Below are 22,899 nucleotides of genomic sequence, written 5' to 3' on the forward strand. Positions count from 1 at the left end.
TAAGTTTCAACTATACTAATCAGAGAGAACTGACCCCGGCTCTGAGGAGACCCCACACATAGTCGATGGCACAGATAGTACCAGTCCTGCCACAGCCAGCAGAACAGTGGATGAGCACAGGTAAAGTCTCAGAAGCCTGGGTATCTCTGACCAGCCGGACCATGTCCAACAGAGGTCTGACAAGAGGTGGTACACCGTGATCTGGCCACGCAGAGTAGTGGAACTGACACACTGTCCTCTCCTCTGAAACAGTAGAACATTGAATTAGCAGTGGCAGACTCTCCGAGGTCTGGGTATCTCTGACCAACTGGACCATGTCCAACAGAGGTCTGACAAGAGGTGGTACACCGTGATCCGGTCACGCAGAGTAGTGGAACTGACACACTGTCCTCTCCTCTGTAACAGTAGAACATTGAATTAGCAGTGGCACACTCTCCGAGGTCTGGGTATCTCTGACCAACTGGACCATGTCCAACAGAGGTCTGACAAGAGGTGGTACACTGTTATAGTGAATCGACTGTTGGATTGACACGTTTCTTTGTTGTCTGACAGTAATAAATCGCAGAAAAATAATTTCAAATTAAAAATATTACTATAAATTTAACGTGAGTTTAATGAGTACTTGAGTGAACAAATTATGAAGATCTGACCAAAATTAGTCAGGATATTAGCTTTAATAAAAGTCCTGTCGTAAGGTTCACTGCACACACTTAAGCTACCACAACAAAGGGTTAAATATGAAACATTTTAGGGGAGCAACCTAAAAAAGTATATTTTTTGTTAAATATTGTATTACGATATACAACTGAATCATGTGTATTTCCATAAACATATACTATTACACATGTTGTTGTTAGTGAAAACTTGTCAGAATTGTTACAGCAGTACTATGTTCAGTTCAAGCTAGGACGGTGCAAAATATACTTATGTTGTCTGGAAACTTTTTTAACAAATCATTTATTACACATTCATGTTACATATTAGAAAACAAACACATTAGAAATATGTGGAACAAAGTGGGTTTATAGAAGGGGAAGTAATATGTGGTGGGTAGTGGTAAAATCGAGAATGGGGAGGAGGTAAAATAGTTGAGGCTATTTGGAACAAAAATCTAAATTTAATGTAACCTTGTAATTTTAAGTAATGTTTCGATAAAATAGAAATTTCATAAGCACTACAAATACATTATGTAGTAGTTTTTGAGTAAGTGGAAGTCCGGTAAAGCAAGGCTTTGCGCACAGAGTTATTTAACTTCCACATAATTACAGTTTGTCATAGAATATTCAGCATTTTAAGTGGTTCTTAGCTATTCTATAAAGTACTTGCAACTGGTACGATAGGTATGGTACCAGTCTTACCTGTGTTGGACTGTGTGTTGGTGTACTTGAGCCGCATGGTGCGCACTGAGAAGTCCGGACAGACTGTACTGGCTTTGATAAGACGCAGAGAGACCATTCCGAACTGCTTCTCTTCCCCCTCTCCTTCCACCCAGTAGTTCTCACATTTATGCTGTAACATTATTGTAATGTGTGTACAGTATGTAACACAACACTTCATCTGTACACACCACATGTAGACTGTACTACTGTGTGAAAACAATCCGACGTGAAAAAATTACATAAATAGCCGATCACCGACTCTGAAAGATATTTACTGCTGATAGTCTAGGAGCCGAGGGACAATTTACGCTATATAAGCACACGATCTGGTGTTTCTTGAAATCGATTGAGGAATTTTGCCTACAAAAGAGATCGATTGTCAACTGCACCAGATTTGGTGGAGGCCGAAATAGGAGGGTATCAAATGGATTAAAAATATAAAATGATAATTTCCTATTGGATCATATTAATTTTCTTTAGCTTAACACAATTAAAACCGATAATCAGACATATAAATAATAGTTATATCGTCGTCAGACAACTAGATAAACGGACTGAAAGTTGGCTTTGTTAGTTGCGTGACTGATTGTCGGTTTCATTGATTGTGCCAAGCTACGAATATTGATATGATCGAATAAAAAATTATCATTTCATATTCTGAATTCATTTGATACCCTACTATTTTGGCTTCCTTCAAAACTGGTGTGGTTGACAATTGATTTCATTCTTAGAGGGAAATTTCTTTATTGATGTCAAGGAAAACCAGGTTGTGTATGCAATGCAAATTTGATCTCAGGTCCTGGCCTATGTACATGATAAAACAACAAAACTTTAACTTGACTGGAGATGGGGCTTATAAAGTTATGAACTTTAGTATTCCTTGACAATAAACTGTCCAAAATTCAGAAAGCTTACATTATTAGTATTATTAAGATTCCCAGTTTACTTTGAACAGTACTGAAGAAACAACCTAGTCGGATTTAGACTCTGATAAGTCTCCATAACTTACCAGCTTGATTTTTATTTCATATAGAACCTCACAATGAACAAGCTTGTTTAGAAAACAATAGGTTAGATATCTTTGATACGCTATGTTAACAAACGTAACAGTTTAATGGCATCAGACATACACTAAATATTATGATCAACAACACCAGAATGGTGAAGTGATCACACTAAACAACCTCCTTATTGTGGACGGCAATTCTACCAATTGGGGTATTGGTTTGACAGTTTGATGACATCAAGATGCATATTGGGATTGAGTAACTGATACAAGAAACAGAGCATGGATTACTATCAATGGAGGTTACACATTATTGTGCTCAATTCGTTTGTGGACTTGATTATTTTGGATAGTTGGAACAGTCTAGTATGTTCTTTGTCAGGATACAAGAGTTTAGGTTTTGTCAGTCCTAATGCGTGCCTTATAATTAGTGTCTAATCAGTCCTAATGTGTACCTTATAATTAGTGTCTAATCAGTCCTAATGTATACTTTGTAATTAGTATCTTGTCAGTCCTGGATATCCATAACACTGTTCGAAAAAACTGTATCAGATTCATCCATATCTTGTTTGGTATGAGGTGAAGAAATCCATGGTTCATTCTCTGGTTTTATATACATTAATCACAAAATGTCACAGAGCGTCACTGTATAAAGTCCAGGCATAAAACAATTGGGTCTTTTAACATGTTGACATCTTTTTGTGTATTTGTAAGAACACAGAATACATAAACTATTTCTGTCCATAACATTCCCCTTGTCACCGTATACATACCTTCCCTGCCTCCTCTTCATTGCAAGCCATGACAATGACTTGCACCTCGCACTGCACCACCATCCTCCAGAAGTCATTGACTGTGTGGGGCAGAGGGCCTTGACTAGCGATGTATGCTGGAGACCCACTGGCCCCTCTGATGTAGTTGGCATTGATGTAGTCACTGCCCGGCACCCCAGCATACTCGTTGAGTACCACTCTGCTCACATCAACTGTCAACAGACACCCTTATTTATGCTTACGATTATGAAACTTAATCAGGTGCACCCAAAACGGACATCATTTCTAAAGCCCTGAATCAATTTGCATTAAGTTATCCGTAAGCAAGACGTAAAGTTTCTTTTTCAAAAATGCTGAAAGATAACATACAAAATTAAAAGGAAATAATACGAAAAGTATCACTATTGCCATCAGTAGTGCCATTAGTCCTTTCAATAAGATAACAATGCACATAAGAATATTTTAAATATGTGATACTACATATAACCTTATAATTTCTGTTTATGTATACATACTCATATCCATTATGACTTGTGTCTTTATGAAGTAACTAAAAGAGTGTATCTCAATAATATGAAAGAAAAAGATCAATAAAACACTTCTGAGTCTGATAATAAATTAGTCAGTAAGAGAACATTTCACAGATTTACAAGTGATTTCTGTCTAAGGACAGTACATCTTTGATACTACAACAATATCAACACAATAACTGAGAGAGAAAAATAATAATTTAATGTTGCATCCTTTAAACACAAACCAGATCCAGTGTTACTCGAAATCATCACCACCTCGAGTTTTACGAGAAAACCCCATCGTATGAAGCAACAACGTCTATAACTACATTCAAGTGTAATAAAGAATTTTTAAAATTATACGATTATAAATTTGAAAATGAAGAGATATTTAATTGACAAAATGATATGCTACTTTGAAAAGTTTTAATTTTGTAGTTTTAGAAAACATTCAATTTTTTATGTTTGTTGCATTCTATTTAATTTTTGTATAAATTTTATGACATTCTTAAGTGTACACAAGTGAACTACCAAGTGCTAATTAGATACACACCTATTTAAATATTCACATACACAATACAATATATGCTTGTAAAAAAATGTTTACACTATTTAACACATGAGGTAAGAGATAGAGCAGGTTTAAATCCTGTCTGTGATGGTACCAGTTTTCATCAACAATATCGACCTCCCTCTTATTCTGTTTGATAAGATCCTCAAAGTTCTTCAAAAAAGAATAAATATATACAGCATTTACGCGTATAATGAAATTGGATTGAATTTGAATAATGTTGTTTTTACTCTCGCAAGACAATCCTCTGAAAGGTTGCCAGATTAATTGACTGCAGAATAATTTAAATTCTATTTCTGCATCGAAGTTGTAGATACATCGACCACAACAAATATAACGATTCACAAGCTATTTGAATCTTATATTTGCTACAGGATAATCATCTTACTATGAGGAAGTGTGCATCCTGGTTGACTCTACATCTGGGAGTAGCTGGAATTCTCAAAGTAGATTCTGCATACATCAATGAAGTAATCACACATGCTAATTCACATAGAAACCTGTACAGAGTAACAGCTACTCATGATCAAAACATGAGAAATAACAAATCCTCCGAACCTGTTTACAGAATAACAACTGACTCAAAAAACCTTCTTATACCCCAGTCGAAAACTCCCAGCGAAGCACTTCAATATTCTTCCTGAAGACTTCAGAAACTATTTACACACTTGGTGAATTGCGAACAGAACACAAAGTTGATAATGTAACACGAAGATGAATGTACAGAGTTTTATGATTTTTGTTATAATGTTAGTCTGGAATAAAACTTATTTCTTTCTATTTATAACTTTGATTTAATTATACTAGTTTGAAAAGGACTTAGTAAATACTAATTGGTGATAAAAACTAAAAATTCATGTACAGTAGACTCCCGTAAGTTCGGCCTCGGTTAGTTCGGCCGCCGCTTAGTCCGGCCGGTCGGCTGAGCATGAGTCACACGCACTTGGCGCCAGCCAGAAAGCGGGGCAGCACGTCTCTACTAACAGTGCCGTTGTATTCTTTGGTTAGTTTACTGCTCTGTCAAAACAGCTCAATCAGTTCGTCTCGAACATTCATACTGGGGTGGTGCTCGTCATTTTTACAGTAGACCTACAAAGTCAGTTATTTTCTTTTAGTTTGCGTTTTGTACTGTTGTTTATTTACTCGTGGGTTTCTGTGATTTCTTTTGTGTATGTACAGTACTGTTGTTTTCATAGTTTTTGTGTGTGTGTGCGTGTGTGTTTGAACAAAAACTGTTTTGCATCGTGTTTTAATCTGTTTTTAAAATGAGTGAAATGCGTAAACGTAAGTACAAGTCAATGGAACAGAGACTACAAGCTCTGGAGAGATTAGACAAAGGAGAAATCCGTGCAAAGTATTTGCAAGGATTTAAACGTGGGCAAAAGTACAGTCAACGACTGGCGACGCAACAGAAAAAGTATTGAAGGCTTTTGTACACAAATTGATACCGAAAAAGTTCTAGAAAAGCGTTGCACACTAAGGAAGGCCAAACACGAATTGGTGGAAGATGCTCTATGGTTGTGGTTCGTTCAAGAACGAAGACGAGGAACGCCATTAAGTGGACCAATATTAAAAGAAAAGGCCATGATCTTACACTCAAAGCTTCAACCAGAAGAGGCGTTCGTGGCTAGTGATGGATGGCTCTCTCGTTGGAAAAAGAGACACGGCGTACATTTTATTGGAGTTTGTGGTGAGAAGTTATCAGCAAACCCAACAGCGGCCACCGACTTTTTCTGCAAGATTTTTACAAATTATCGATGATGAAAACTTTTGCCCAGAGCAAATATACAACATTGACGAAACTGGGTTAAATTTTAAACTTCTGCCTAGAAAAAACATTTGCCACCCCCGCAAGAATAAACGTCTGCTCCAGGGTTTAAAACCAGCAAAGACAGGATAACAGTCGCCTTGTGTTCAAATGCTTCGGGGACTCACAAGTTACCCCTATTTGTCATTGGCAAAGCAGCAAAAACGAGAGCGTTTAAGAACATAAACATGGACGCTCTCCCCAGTGTATTATCGGTCACAGAAATCAGCGTGGATGGACACGTACTTGTTCAGAGAATGGTTTGTATGCGAATTTGTTCCAAAGTGAAAAAACATTTGGCAAAATCGAAAACTCCCCGCCAAAGCACTTCTACTTCTTGACAACGCGCCTACTCATGATGAACATCTTCAGTGTGACGATGAAAAAGAAATTAAACTGCTGTTCCTACCACCCAATGTAACCAGTCTTCAACAGCCGATGGACCAGGGGGTCATTGAGTGCTTCAAGAGGAAGTATCGTCGTAAGCTACTTTCGGAAGTTCTTTCCAAACTGGAGACTGATGACAGCTTAGACCTTACCAAAGTGTTGAAGTCAGTTAACATGAAGGATGTTGTGTACATGTCGGCCAAGGCATACCGACGAAATACCACCATCCACGTTTGTAAAGTCTTGGAAAAACTTTGGCCAAATATAGAAGATAGCGTAGATCAAAACAACACAACAGCAGATGAGCCAAACAACATTCTTGATGGCGAACCTGATGACAATGCAGCTCTATTGCACGACCTTCAGCAACTACCGAACTGTGGTCCCATTGTTGAAGAAGATGTTTTGGAGTGGATCAACATGGAAAAGGAGCTAGACAACGAGGTTCTGAATGATGACGAAAATCGTCGAGTGTGTCATTCGCCAGGACAACGAGATGAATAACAACGCAGATGGTGCTGAGATTGAAGAGGAAAGACGAAGAAAATAAAATGAGCCACGCTGAAGGAAAAGCAGCTTTGCAACTGGCAGCTACTTACATCGAACAGCAAAAAGAAGCAACTGCAGGTCGATGTAATTTTTATTAAGAAGTGGCGTGAGTTTGCACATAAAAAAAATCATTAGAAACAAAAATTCAGAAAAAAGTGACAGATTATTTTAAGTGTTAAGAAGCTAAACCACCAATGTACAGTGCAGTACTGTATTATTTTATTTTATTTCAATTAGGTCTGTGGTTTTGTAAATAAAGCGTTACTCTGTGTTGTATTCTATGTGCAAGTGTTTGATTCCTACACGCATTGATTCCCAACATATGCAGTATTACCGTGTTTTATTGGTAAGTACAAATTTAAAATTAGTTTAGTAGTTAATTCTGTGTTGGTAATGTTTGGAAAGGTTAATTTTACGGTTATTTCATAACTTTTATTGAAAAATTACCCTTGCAAACAATAAATGGGCATTTTTTAAATAGGCATCGGTTAGTTCGGCCGCTTTTAAGTTCGGCCTAGGGTCCGGTCCCGAGGTGGCCGAACTTACGGGAGTCTACTGTACTAAAAAAAATTTTGATAGCTTCAGAATGCTGATTATTTTTACTTTTACAAATATTCAGAAAAGCTATGGAAAGATCAACAACATTAAATGATAATAATAGTACCAAATTATTTATATCATAAAGAGACATAATAGTTACAATCAAGCATGAAAAGCTTCAACATTGCTTGAGCCAATTGATAAGTTTCTAGCAATGGAAAGAAATCATTTAAAATATATAGGGTTTCATCCAAAGAAACCAAAATGTACAAGGTTACATCAAGAACTCCCCACTATATATATTCCATCAAATCTATATAGATTTGATATATTTAAAACTGGGTAAATGAGTTCATAGTTTTTATCAATATTCATAGAATACATAGAGGCTAAAAACTATTCAATTGATCAAATTGAAATGAAATAAATGTATGCAACTCACATATATCTACTGCTTACAAATATTCCAAATTCAAACAGATCAAAACATTTCTTGAGTGATAAACAAAAATTGTTCACTTCTAGCCTTTGTATGAGTACATTTTGTACAGTATTAGTAAAGAGAAAACTATTTTATACAATATAAATAGTATATATATATATGTAATCATAATGAAAACCCATATGGTAAAGCCAAGATATCCATATGGTTCGCAAAATGTTAATTACCAGCAGTTTATTTATCATGCAATCCAGAGAACTGAGAATATAAACAGAGAGATCATGTCTACAAACATTTATAGGAAGATGTATTACTACCCCTATGGTGTAGAATAGAAACTGTACAAAATAACTTTCTAAGGAAATGAAAATACAATAACTAGTTTTTTATACATTTTGATTTGATGTATTCAAAATTGAGTGACAGATTTTTATTTGTACAAAATTAAGAATCATACAAAATACATTGGCATTTCAGGATCATTGTGCCAATCTCAACTAAGCTGTTCAGCTCTTAAAACACAATCTCTACCACTAGTCTTTCAATTACACTCTACCGAAACATCCAGTTCTTCAATGACAACATTCACCAAGCTGACCAGCTCTTAAAACACAATCTCTACCACTAGTCTTTCAATTACAATCTACCGAAACATCCAGTTCTTCAATGACAACATTCACCAAGCTGACCAGCTCTTAAAACACAACCTCTACCACTAGTCTTTCAATTACAATCTACCGAAACATCCAGTTCTTCAATGACAACATTCACCAAGCTGACCAGCTCTTAAAACACAATCTCTACCACTAGTCTTTCAATTACAATCTACCGAAACATCCAGTTCTTCAATGACAACATTCATCAAGCTGACCAGCTCTTAAAACACAATCTCTACCACTAGTCTTTCAATTACAATCTACCGAAACATCCAGTTCTTCAATGACAACATTCACCAAGCTGACCAGCTCTTAAAACACAATCTCTACCACTAGTCTTTCAATTACAATCTACCGAAACATCCAGTTCTTCAATGACAACATTCATCAAGCTGACCAGCTCTTAAAACACAATCTCTACCACTAGTCTTTCAATTACAATCTACCGAAACATCCAGTTCTTCAATCACAACATTCACCAAACCGACCAGCTCTTAAAACACAATCTCTACCACTAGTCTTTCAATTACAATCTACCGAAACATCCAGTTCTTCAATGACAACATTCATCAAGCTGACCAGCTCTTAAAACACAATCTCTACCACTAGTCTTTCAATTACAATCTACCGAAACATCCAGTTCTTCAATGACAACATTCACCAAGCTGACCAGCTCTTAAAACACAATCTCTACCACTAGTCTTTCAATTACAATCTACCGAAACATCCAGTTCTTCAATGACAACATTCACCAAGCTGACCAGCTCTTAAAACACAATCTCTACCACTAGTCTTTCAATTACAATCTACCGAAACATCCAGTTCTTCAATGACAACATTCATCAAGCTGACCAGCTCTTAATACACAATCTCTACCATTTGTTGATTTCAACCACCTTTTTAATAAAAATCTACCAAAACATTCAGTTCTTCAATCAAAACTTTCACCAAACCGACCAGGTCTTCAATTGTAATTTTTTTCAAACCTTTAGCTCTTCAGTCTGCAATACCCTGATTCTAAAATGAAATGAACCAAGTTACGCACTCATAAACACAAAATCATTGTAGTTACTTTTAGCATGAAAATGAATCCCTCCTCTTTTATATGGGAATACAGCTGTGGGATATAAAGGAATAATGATGTACCATACCTTTGCAAAGAATTTATACGCAAAGTGGAAACAGTTACAGGATTACTGAACAAAAGACAATTTTAAACAGCAGCCAGCGTCATGTCAGTGCTATAAAAAATCACCAATTAAACAGCCAGGTGAAGCTCCGGATATCCTCTCTAGCATTGTTGAAGAAAGGAAGGCTAAATCGAAACCTCAGTTGTTTACAGATGATGTAAGCATTCATTTAACATTGTGGTGCTAAGCAATAAATCTGGGAAACTACAAGAAACCTACTACAAGAAATCTCCTACAACTCCATCTCTTCTGTAGACCGGGTTTGATCGAACCAATCTACAAGGGCTGTTTTTTTTTTAACTTCCAATCTCACGCCATGACAGCACAACACATGGTGTGGGCAGTATTCGATCTGCTGCAACATTTAATACTGCAGAGTTCAAGTACCTAGTTTGCGTTGAGCAGCAGTCATACAAACATGGCCGCCTCCACTGATTCTCTTGTCAATTGTGAATTGAGGAGTTTTATTGATTTCCTGCAAACAGAAGGGAATAGTGCAGCAGAAATCCATCGAAGAATGCACTGTGTTTAAGGAGAAAACATTATGAGTGATAGTGTTGTACGTGAGAGGTGTAGAAAGCCAAACTTGTTGACTGACACCCACAAAAATCGCTGAATGGCTTCAGCTTTGAACAAGATTCACGTGCAACTCCATCACTCATAATGTCTTCTCCGTAAACACGGGACATTCTCCGATGGATTTCTGCTGCACTATTCCCTTCTGTTTGCAGGAAATCAATAAAACTCTTCAATTAACATTTGACAGGAGAATCAATAGAGGGGACCATGTTTATGCGACTGCAGCTCAGCGCCAACTTGGTACTTGATCTTAGTAGTGATAAATGTTGTAGCGGGAAAGATCCATATAATCAACTACTACTCACAACACGGACCTGCCACGTGTCTGGCCGTCACGGCACGAGATCGGAGGTTTAAAAAAAACAATCCTTATTTATCCAAAATCCATGCCACTGAAACACAATTGTTATACAACACAAAACAATTAATTACAATATATTTTAGAGAGCTGAATAGAGAATCCAGTGATTTTATGAATCAAAACCTAATAAAGGAAACTTTTGATCTTTTAAAGACGGGCTTGTTCTAAAACAACCAGGTTAAAGTGTTAATGTTCAAAAGACACATAAATTCCTTAATATACCCCTAGCATGGAATAGAAATTTAGGATATGCTTATCATTAGATGTATATACAGGTTATATCTATCATTGAATACATATGTGAGTACAGTACATGGAGATACACAGAATATACCTATTGATGGACACATTAATTTGTCCTTACCCTCAAAAGTGTATATGTGACAATAATTTTAATAACCTGGATTTCTTAAAAACACAATCTTGAAGAGTTGAAACAAAAAATATATGAAAGTGGCATGCGAGGTTTAGCTCTGTGATTGGATATCCACACAAAGCCTGCTTCTAAATCTTGATGACTAAATATAACAAGTTTAAACAAGTTAAAACTTGAATTTTTCTCAAATCTTTTCATAATGATATGTATGAAATGGACAATAAAAGTGATATTGTAGTCTCCTTAAAGCTAACAACTTTTACCATACGTTTCAAAGTACAGTAATTTAATTAAAAGCAAAACCAATAGAAATATCTAAATTACAACCAATAGAAAACAAACATCAACAAAATACTGAACTTTTTGTTTTAATATCAGATCCTAATATTGTTTAACAAGAAATCAGTGTTCGAGACAAGGACACAATGTAACTACTTTCAGATAAATGTAAGGTTCAGAGTGTGACAGAAAAAGAACAAAGAACAAAAGTCTCCATTACAAATTCCAAGTGACTGGGGGATAAGCGATGCAAGGGCTAATGGCCGCCCACCCTGTGTCACTCAAGTTTGGAAACATACACAAGAAACATTTATTTAGATATCACTTGTAGCTTCAACAACATGGCCTAATAGGTAAGGATTGAGTAATTGAAAAAAACATTTACTACAAATAAAGTACAAATCTAAATGTCTTACATGGCAGAATATCTTTGTAGCGGTTTTTCTTCCGATTGACTTCCTTTTCTCCCTCCGAACAAGAATACTGTTTTGTGCCTTTAATAGATTCGCTGAACAACTTCAATTCCTAAAAAAAGAAAACACACCTTTTAAATTAAGAAGAATTAAGTTATAATTGTTAAAATTCCGAACAGATAGTTCACTGGCAGGTTTATAACTACAAATGGTGGATGGGGAAAAATTGTAACACTCTGGAGGACTTGAAGGTTTAGAATAACCTCCCCCAAAGACTTCCATAAATACTTTTAGAAATTTGATGAAACAGGATAAATTATAGATTTGATGAAAAAACTTAACATTTTTATATTATGATTTCCTATATTTAAAAACATTTTCTGATTGAAACCTTTGTTTCTAGCTATAACAAAAATCAACATAATCACTGTTTCATACATAAAATTTCTTTTGTTTATATATTTTGATTCATATCTATTGAGACACTAAATATTTAATTAAAAACAAAATTGAAGCATGTGCCTAGTAATTATGAATAGCCTAATTAGAGTTGCATTTAAATAACATAACTGAAATATTTGAGAGTATAATTTAACTGTTGTTATTTGAGATAATCTAATGAAAATTTACCCAACCTTAACAACATTACCATCCAACTTAATTGATTGCCAATCACCCTATTCAAGGGCCGATCAATCAACCTGAGGGCCAACCATCCTATTCCAGAGCCTACCGCTGTAAGTTTCTTATTTTCCATCAAATCAAATCAACTCTTTTTTTGTTATGAAATGTACATTATAAAAACGTTACATCACATCATAATCTTTCTATAAAAAAATACAACCAATCTAACATAAACTTACATACAAAAGAAATTAATTTTGTAGTGGATTAATATACAGAAAGATTTGTCTTACAATATAATTGAACATTTATTGATTTAATGTGCGATGTTGAACATTTAAAGAATTTGTTTTCTGAACAAAAGTTTTAGTTTATGCTATTTGACAAATCTGTACAATCTTTTATTTCCAGTTGCTAAATTGTTATTAAAGAATTACATATTATAGTTTCATAAATGTATAAGCTGTATACTGTACAAATTTTAAGTTCTGAAAAAATGTGCTTTAGGCTACTAACTACTGAGTCACACATTTCAAATTAAATATTACCCTATGTGTTTTAGTTGTAACAGAATTTTGTGTGTGTTTTTTTACTCTGTACACACTAATACCATAAGCTACGTGGGATTGGATTAAAGCATAGTAAATTGCCTTCAAAGTATCAATATGTACATGATTTTATTATTTTCCTTGGAAGGTTTACAGGTATCCAAGCCCATAACTTCATTATTTCATATTTCCTCACACTAAATGTTCCTTTGTTTAGGCTGGTGGGGCCTTAGGTAGGCTGGTTTTCGGGATAGGTTTGACAACAGTCAAGTAGTTGTTAGATGAATTGTCATTAGTTTTCATCAAATAACAACAGTTAGATTTAAAAAAAATACTTTTGGATAGGCCAGTTAGTCCTTGGGTAGGCCTGTTGACCCCAGGTAGGTCTGGCAGCCAAGTTGTTAGGTTAGGTGAGTTTGAACACTTCATTGCTTGCTGTATAATCAATTCACGTTTGCAACATCTAGTTTTATCATATTTCCTTACCCTGTGGTGTTAAAAAGTTTATTTAAGAGTTTGAACCAAGTTTGAAGTTGGTTGAGTAACAGTTCAGAATCATCTAAAACTACATTTTTGAGTAAAATATTCAAATTTTTTTAATGTTAGTTCACAATTATCTACCATTTGTTTAAAGCCAACTCCCATAACTTGTCGCTCCAAACACAAAATGGCATATTTCTAAAATATAAATATTTTTCAGAAAGGTAAAAACAACATTATGCCATACTGTAAACTTTTTTCATGAGCAGCATATGTAAGCCTAATCATCAATAATATGTTTGCATGTAATTTCTATTCATAAAGTCATTACATGATAAAGTCAATGCCTGAAAGAAATATAATTTTAAATTTACAGCATTACGCAATTTTGTCTTTGGGGCAACGACTTGTGATGTATGGACAGACGATCTTTGGACACAACAAAACATCCATAGCTTTGATGTTATCCTGTTCCACTTAGAAAACTCATGTAAGCCTACCTGCCTCAAGAGAGCCATGGTATGGATTTCCCAAAGCAACCAATATCTAAGACTCTGAGACATCCAAATTCCGAACAAAGTGATGAACGATGTGGATACAATTTATTCATTGCAACATTAAAATTTGAGGCAGAGCCACTCTCAGTGATTAGTTACTTACTTATTTGATATTTATAGTTCTACAGGGTTTGGCCCACTAAGGGTCAGGTCGAACTGCCTTCAGGAAGGGTAAGAGTAGTTTTTAGGATTTTATAATTGATATAAAGTGATCTAAAAAAAGACTTTGAGCTAAAAACAGTTTATACTTACAAAATTCTTTTGTCCGCTCTTAAAAATGTTTAGCTGTCTAAGGCCCTTTTTAAAATTATCTCGTTGCCTGTCCATCCCTGAGATAATTTTTTATAGAAAAGTTCAAGACTTTTAAAACTTGTTAGGTAGGTTCCTATTGGTCACAGAGGTGTATTAATTTTGGGGCCAAAAGTTTAAAATTAAACATAACAAATAAGACTCGGTCTTATGGGTAACCACGATGGCAATAAGAAAATTGCAGAATAAACAAATTAGTATAAACAAACTGAGGTTATTCATGTAAAACTTTATAATGTGACACAGTAACACAGGTGATAAAATTACTTTGTTGGGTTATTTAGTAATCTTTTTGTTCTGTTATGTAGGGTTCCTTGATGCTCTGTTGCATTGTTATGTTTTATTTAAATAAAATATAAATAAATAAAGGAAGGACTGAATGAATCGTTTACCAGAGAAATTTGGTTTATTTAAAAAAAGGGCGTACTCTAATGTTATGCAAATCATTTCTACTAATATCACCTTAGTGGAATTCTGCTCTTATAAAGTTGTCCTTCTGAGTGTATATACAGTAACAGTGTAAAACTAAAAAACATTGGTATTTATTGTGTTTTATTTAATGTGTTATAAATTTATGACATAATTTGCTAATTAAAAAAAGTCAGTGAAAACACATTGGTTAGTAGAGTGAAACGCCGCCTACCGCATCAGAATACGACGATCCAATCAGAAATGGCAGCGCATAATGTACGCCACAATGTGTACCTAAAACAAGCCGCCATTTCTGATTGGATAAACCTTTTGAGATGCGGTTTGCGGCATTCAACTCTACTAAGTGAGCTCTTTCAAATGAGGTATCACTCGACCCATGCTTCAATTTAAGATTTCCATGTTTTCCTCTGTGGGCCGTCCCCCCATGGTTGGCATGTCATGGTAATAGCAAGGAAAAATAGTTTACATAGCCATATGACACTGTGCAAAATTTATAGATGTTATCACCTATGGTTTTTAAAATATTAAGCCATACCCATACTTTTCAAACACCCTGTATATATGATGAGTGTATATACAGGCACCCTAATGTCAAATTTAGTCTTAGTGGTGGAGTTTATGTACAAGGATCATTGCACTTATACAGCTGTCTTTATTCTTGGTATATGTACTGTGAGTGTACATGCAGGCATTCTAATGTAACACACGTCACCGTCTCTAATAACATCATTGTAGTTAGTGGAACTTCATCCACGTTCAAGAACCCTAGTCTTACACAGTTGTCCTTCCTCTAAGTACATATAAGGTGAGTGAGTACACGGGTATGATACATGCATGCATTCTAACGTAACACACGTCACCGTCTCTAATAACATCATTGTAGTTAGTGGAACTTCATCCATGTTCAAGAACCCTAGTCTTACACATTGTCCTTCCTCTAAGTACATATAAGGTGAGTGAGTACACGGGTATGATACATGCATGCATTCTAATGTAACACACGTCACCGTCTCTAATAACATCATTGTAGTTAGTGGAAACTTCATCCACGTTCAAGAACCCTAGTCTTACACAGTTGTCCTTCCTCTAAGTACATATAAGGTGAGTGAGTACACGTGGTATGATACATGCATGCATTCTAATGTAACACACACGTCACCGTCTCTAATAACATCATTGTAGTTAGTGGAACTTCATCCATGTTCAAGAACCCTAGTCTTACACAGTTTGTCCTTCCTCTAAGTACATATAAGGTGAGTGAGTACACGGGTATGATACATGCATGCATTCTAATGTAACACACGTCACCGTCTCTAATAACATCATTGTAGTTAGTGGAACTTCATCCACGTTCAAGAACCCTAGTCTTACACAGTTGTCCTTCCTCTAAGTACATATAAGGTGAGTGAGTACACGGGTATGATACATGCATGCATTCTAATGTAACACACGTCACCGTCTCTAATAACATCATTGTAGTTAGTGGAATTTCATCCACGTTCAAGAACCCTAGTCTTACACAGTTGTCCTTCCTCTAAGTACATATAAGGTGAGTGAGTACACGGGTATGATACATGCATGCATTCTAATGTAACACACGTCACCGTCTCTAATAACAATCATTGTAGTTAGTGGAACTTCATCCATGTTCAAGAACCCTAGTCTTACACAGTTGTCCTTCCTCTAAGTACATATAAGGTGAGTGAGTACACGGTATGATACATGCATGCATTCTAATGTAACACACGTCACCGTCTCTAATAACATCATTGTAGTTAGTGGAACTTCATCCACGTTCAAGAACCCTAGTCTTACACAGTTGTCCTTCCTCTAAGTACATATAAGGTGAGTGAGTACACGGGTATGATACATGCATGCATTCTAATGTAACACACGTCACCGTCTCTAATAACATCATTGTAGTTAGTGGAATTTCATCCACGTTCAAGAACCCTAGTCTTACACAGTTGTCCTTCCTCTAAGTACATATAAGGTGAGTGAGTACACGGGTATGATACATGCATGCATTCTAATGTAACACACGTCACCGTCTCTTAATAACATCATTGTAGTTAGTGGAACTTCATCCATGTTCAAGAACCCTAGTCTTACACAGTTGTCCTTCCTCTAAGTACATATAAGGTGAGTGAGTACACGGTATGATACATGCATGCATTCTAATGTAACACACGTCACCGTCTCTAATAACATCATTGTAGTTAGTGGAACTTCATCCACGTTCAAGAACCCTAGTCTTACACAGTTGTCCTTCCTCTAAGTACATGTAAGGTGAGTGAGTACACGGGTATGATACATGCATGCATTCTAATGTAACACACGTCACCGTCTCTAATAACATCATTGTAGTTAGTGGAACTTCATCCACGTTCAAGAACCCTAGTCTTACACAGTTGTCCTTCCTCTAAGTACATATAAGGTGAGTGAGTACACGGGTATGATACATGCATGCATTCAAATGTAACACACGTCACCGTCTCTAATAACATCATTGTAGTTAGTGGAAACTTCATCCACGTTCAAGAAACCCTAGTCTTACACAGTTGTCCTTCCTCTAGTACATCATAAGGTGAGTGAGTACACGGGTATGATACATGCATGCATTCTAATGTAACACACGTCACCGTCTCTAATAACATCATTGTAGTTAGTGGAACTTCATCCATGTTCAAGAACCCTAGTCTTACACAGTTGTCCTTCCTCTAAGTACATATAAGGTGAGTGAGTACACGGGTATGATACATACACCGTTACAATTCAATTCTCACAATTGCTGTTTTCAATTCCTTTTTAATGTTTAAAATATATTAATATTCTTCTCAATTACGTAGTTTTGGTTCTATTTGGTTTAAAATTTAAATAAGCTTTCTAATAACATAAGGTAAGGAAATATATTCACCCAAAACTATCGTGGAATACACATACAGAACATGTTAGTAATAAACTGGCAAAAGTAATATACCTGATTAAAAGATTAAGAGAAATTGTAGCCTCAAACTTTTTAAAACAATGCTATTATGCTTTCTTTCTGGTGTCAAAACCGAACTATTTCACTCTGTCTTGCTATATGGTATTTTGTACTGGGGGAATGGCATTGGTATATAAAATGTCGTACTGATACAAAAGAAAGCACTAAGAACCCTAACCTTCTCTAGGCCTATTGACCATTGCAGACTATTATTTGTCAGATAATAAAATCCTAACTGTGATCAACTTGTACATATTTGTGTCTATGTCATGTTGGAAATAACTTGGATAACCACTTCCTTGCTACTGATGTACATAACCACTTCCTTGCTACTGATGTACATAACCACTTCCTTGCTACTGATGTACATAACCACTTCCTTGCTACTGATGTACATAACCACTTCCTTGCTACTGATGTACATAACCACTTCCTTGCTACTGATGTACATAACCACTTCCTTGCTACTGATGTACATAACCACTTCCTTGCTACTGATGTACATAACCACTTCACCAGGTCTAGTCATTTAATTTGTGTGCCTCACCATAGGCTATTAAACTATGTCTTCCCACAATGTTATGAGCATTAAGTTATTTAATAGGCTGCCACCAATTGTTCATCACACAAATTATGTTAGATTAAAGAATATTATGTATTAATGGCTTTTAGTAAATCCATTTTATCATGTTAGAGAGTTTTTTTTTTAATTTGACTTTTAATGAGACAACCATTAAATTTTAATTTTCGTTTTAACTTAAAAATGTTAACCATGTATTTTAACTTTAATTTATAACCTTAGATTCTAATTTTTTATTTGATTTTAACACAAGGTTGTTTAATTGATAAGCTGTTATGACATATTAACTTTTATAAAAGAGTTCAGTTGTGACACACAACTTTCAATGAAGTTGTTGTTTATTGTGATGTTAGGTTAGGTTAGATTTAAATGTGTTAAACAACCTACAGAACATGTTAAATGTAGTGCTCATGGTAGTGCTTAAACAGGCAATTGCATACAATTCACTTGCCACTCACAATGTTACTCATATTGAGATATGTTACTCACAATGTGTTTCTGAAGATAAAGAAACGTGAATAAAAATTCAAGATATTTGTAGATGATCAACGGTAACATCACCAAGTCAAATTCTACTGCTGAGCCAGTTGCAATCGTGATCAAAGCCTCTAAAAGTTTGATAGTTCACTGATGAAATTGAAAGTTTTTTGTCTCCCATCTAATGACCGGACGTATTACAATCAGCCCACTCGACTAGTTCAATTTTACAAAATGAAAATTCCTCAAAAGTGTATAGGTTGAAAAACAACTCAAAATAATTAAGTATCGGTAAGTAGTAACATTTTTACAAAATGTCGTAAAACTATTAGTTTAACGGGTACAGCTGTGAACAAGAAGCACACCTTTACAACAACTAGTACTTACTAGTAAAATATCAAAATTCTAGATGGCCTGAATGCTTGAGCTGAATACCAACTCAAAAAACCATAATGTTTTATGTAGAAACACTCTCATTGTACAATCTTCAAGTACATGAGAGAAGAACAATAATTTTTGTATAATAATAGATGTATCATTTTTGGTTTATGTTGAGTTTCCGACTTTACATTTGACCTAATTTAAACATTCGCAAGTCGCTATCGATTTTTATAATTTTGTTTCAATGCCAAAATAACAAAACATATTTTTTTATTTAAAAGGGCCACTTTTGAAAAATACTTAAAATTAACTTAACAACATATAATTTTCTTTTTAACAAAAATTTTAGCACGATGAACAATAATTCAGACACATAAATAAATTACAATTTTATTCGAATAGTAGACATATCTCAATTACTCCAAAAAGCTAGGAGACAGGGAGAATCAGGGTTTTGGCCAATGGAAGTGCATTACTATGTGGTGTGCACTATGAGGGACTTTTGTACTGTAGGAGAGAAGTTTTTAATGCTTATAATAATATCCCTACAATTTTGGGGACTGTAGGAGAAATGGTTTTTTTGGGCAGGGGAGCATACAAGGATATATAATTTTGTTTTTCAGAGGTTAACAGTCAGTTTGTTTTATTATACAAACAATTAATTAAGAGATTTTTTTTATAGGTTACCATATTAGGTCTTCAACGGTATGTCTAGGATCTGATGTTTTTTCTTCATAAATTTTGCTCTGTACATCTTAGTTTGTACATATCAATACTGATAATTACCGGACCATTTCATTAGTAGAGACTCATGTTCGTTTGCAACATTTTAGTATTCTTTCTTCCGACATTTGCTACTGAGTAACTAGGGTGTTTGAGGGGATTGAACCTATATCTAAGAAGATATTTCTTCTTACTGTGGAGAAAAGGGATTCTGAGACTTTGCTGGGTTTGATCAAGGAATGAATTCTTTCTGTGACTACGATTCTCAGTAACTGCTAGAAGACCTATGACTGTTACAGGAGGGATTCATGCATCCCAAGATAACCATACCCTTCACTTCAATCCTGAGACTAGTGCTCCCACTACAGAGAGGGTTTGGAGGGATGTGCATTCAACTATTCCTTGTACTGCATCTCCAAAAACAATTTCTTGGATACCTTACTTGAGTAGCAGTTCAAGCAGGGGTATTCCTTGTTAAAACGGGTTTCATATTTTTTTTAACAAAGCTTTATCCTCCTCTTCATCAATTTTGTAAGTAACATATTATTGTGTACTATTTACTAGGCTATTAACTATTTTTATGTATAAGCTATTTTTAACATTACTTTAGTGACTGTCTGTTTGGACAGAGTTCCTCTTAGCACATTAATTTAATATTATGGTTATTCAGCTTATTCTTATTTCACCTCCTGCCATTATATGTTCAGTTTTTTGTGGTAGGCCCTTAGGTAAGATGTTTGCTCATGGGTAGGGTATGGGATAGGAAAGTACGGCCTCAGGTAGGGCAGTACACCCCTGGGTATGGCAGTAGGTCCCCAGGTAGGCGTGACAGCCAAGTAGTTAGGTTAAGTAATTATTTGTTATTTTCATCATCACAATAACATTTTTAATACTTTTATGTTCTCATGCAGGGTGGTAGACCTTTGACTAAACCAGTCTGGCCCTGGGGTAGGTGTGGCAGTCACATAGTTAGGTTAGGTAAGTATTTAAAAAGCTTTATAAAATAAATAACATTAATTACTGTTATTATCATATATTTTTCAATATTTTTTTTTAATCTCAGGTCTAAGTTACGAATATCAAGATATTCCCTACACTGAAAATTTGTTTTAACTGGTCTTTTCTCACTATTTTATTTAGTATTGCTATCTTTAACGCTTTTAAGTACCGTAAACTAAAAACAAAATCAGGAAATCATGTGAAGTGGGACATGTTTTTTATAGATTAAAAACCATAATACTTATTACTGTGTTACATTGTCTAAAAAAATGTGTTTATAATAAACATTTAAATTACTTAAGACAATTTTGAATTAAATACATATACTTTATTACTTTTTACTAGTAATACTTACTACTTTTTCCAAATATAATTAAAAAAAAACATTAAAATTTGCTTTTCAAAACGTGTACAGGCCGAAAGTTTCCATGTGGTCCTCTGCACGGCAATGCACAGTAGCCTACATACAGGTCATGTGGAGTGGAGGGGGAAGTCACAAGCTTAAGCTGAGAGCCGGCTCCCCTATGCTGCCACTCCCCATCCTTGCCAGCTGCAGTTCCCCTCTTGCGCATTTAGGAGACCACATAGAATCTCTCGGCTTGTATATTTAGATACATTAAACATCAATGTTTTGCTGTCATTGATGTTGATGTTTTTCTATCAATGTTAATCTATACTTTAAATGGCACCTAGCACATGAGTGTACAAGTATAACCTTGTTAAATCGATAATCTACACTTTCCGTGTATATATTGTAGGGCTAAGCCTTTTCAAACATTTGAAGTGTGCCTTTTGGGCCAAATTTAGCCGAACTAAACACAAGACTGCAAATATGGAATGTTATTATTTTTCAGAAATAAATTTGGAAGACACAACATTCATCTTATAGCTTGCCTGTTAAAGGTAGGCTAGTTCCAATGCCCTACACTGTTTATAAGCTTAATACCATGCATGGCCTGATTTTATACAAGTAGGACCATGGATTAATCAGACCAAAAGATGAGTCTAAATGTAACTAGACATCAACTATTCATGTAAATATATATGCATAAACACTAACTTAAAATTATAAACGTTAGACTTTATTTATTTATAAATACTATGCTAATGTGAAAACATACTGTTTGTAGGTTATGTTTGTAACAACAAAACAAATAAAGATACATGTACCCACTTTCATACATTAATTTCTAACCATCAACATTATGAGAAATATATAATTTGTTATATATTATAAACATAAATTTTTAATTACCTGGAACTCAGATTCATATGTATTATCAGGTGTTCGTTGGTTTTCAAGTGTATCTATATGGTTTAGAAAATTTGAGAGTATAGTTCTTAAAGGTATTCTCTCTGTTTCTTCTTTCATTTCTGACCCATAACTATAATTATAAATACCTAACCTCGCCAAAAATAAATTTCACTTCCATTATTATCCTATAAATATATGACACAGCTCAAATTCTGTCATTTAGTCCTTATTTCCAACCTTAAATCTACTGCAGTCGACTCATAAGTCATAACTCAGTTCAGTTCAACGTTCGTTGCGTTCCGTTGTGCCATTGGCCAATTGTCTTTGACTAAACTGAGTTTTTTTTTCTTTTCGACCGTTTGGCGATATAGGACATAAGACGAACAACGCAGGCCGTGGTGGGTTTGCATTTTTACCCGTTAAAATATAATAGAACTTAACAAAAAAGGCCTTTTTTGCCCAAACACAAGCTAACATTCTAATTCCTTAGCATCAAACGCGCGTTTGCGTTTCATGTTGAGTAGAATTCTAGGTTTTAAAGAGTGTTATGTTTATAAATGGAACTCCTTTTTCCCGTTCGAATCCATTTCAGTATCCGTAAAGATCAAAAGTGCTATATTCCTATTTCTCATTAGAAATTAACCAGATTCTGTTAATAGTCCATAAAACCCCAACTTTGTATACATTAGGTATATTTATGTAAGCAAGTCTGTAATATATGATATATA

The 22,899-nt window shown here is 35.0% G+C and overlaps 1 protein-coding gene across 1 annotated transcript in view; it reads right to left on the reverse strand.

Moving 5' to 3' along the window:
- The window catches only part of LOC124368717, a 56,552-nt gene extending 34,095 nt beyond the window's left edge, over window positions 1–22,457 (reverse strand). The window contains exons 1-5 of the mRNA XM_046826024.1: window positions 22,172–22,457; window positions 11,824–11,932; window positions 3,159–3,370; window positions 1,359–1,509; window positions 35–243 (exon numbers count right to left, since the gene is read on the reverse strand). Coding sequence (XP_046681980.1) covers window positions 35–243; window positions 1,359–1,509; window positions 3,159–3,370; window positions 11,824–11,932; window positions 22,172–22,288 — 798 coding nt within the window. The 5' untranslated portion in view covers window positions 22,289–22,457. The remainder of the gene's footprint in view (window positions 1–34; window positions 244–1,358; window positions 1,510–3,158; window positions 3,371–11,823; window positions 11,933–22,171) is intronic.
- Window positions 22,458–22,899: the final 442 nt, after the last annotated feature.

The sequence above is a fragment of the Homalodisca vitripennis genome, chromosome X (genome assembly GCF_021130785.1).
Source record: "Homalodisca vitripennis isolate AUS2020 chromosome X, UT_GWSS_2.1, whole genome shotgun sequence".
In the NCBI taxonomy this organism is placed as follows: domain Eukaryota; kingdom Metazoa; phylum Arthropoda; class Insecta; order Hemiptera; family Cicadellidae; genus Homalodisca; species Homalodisca vitripennis.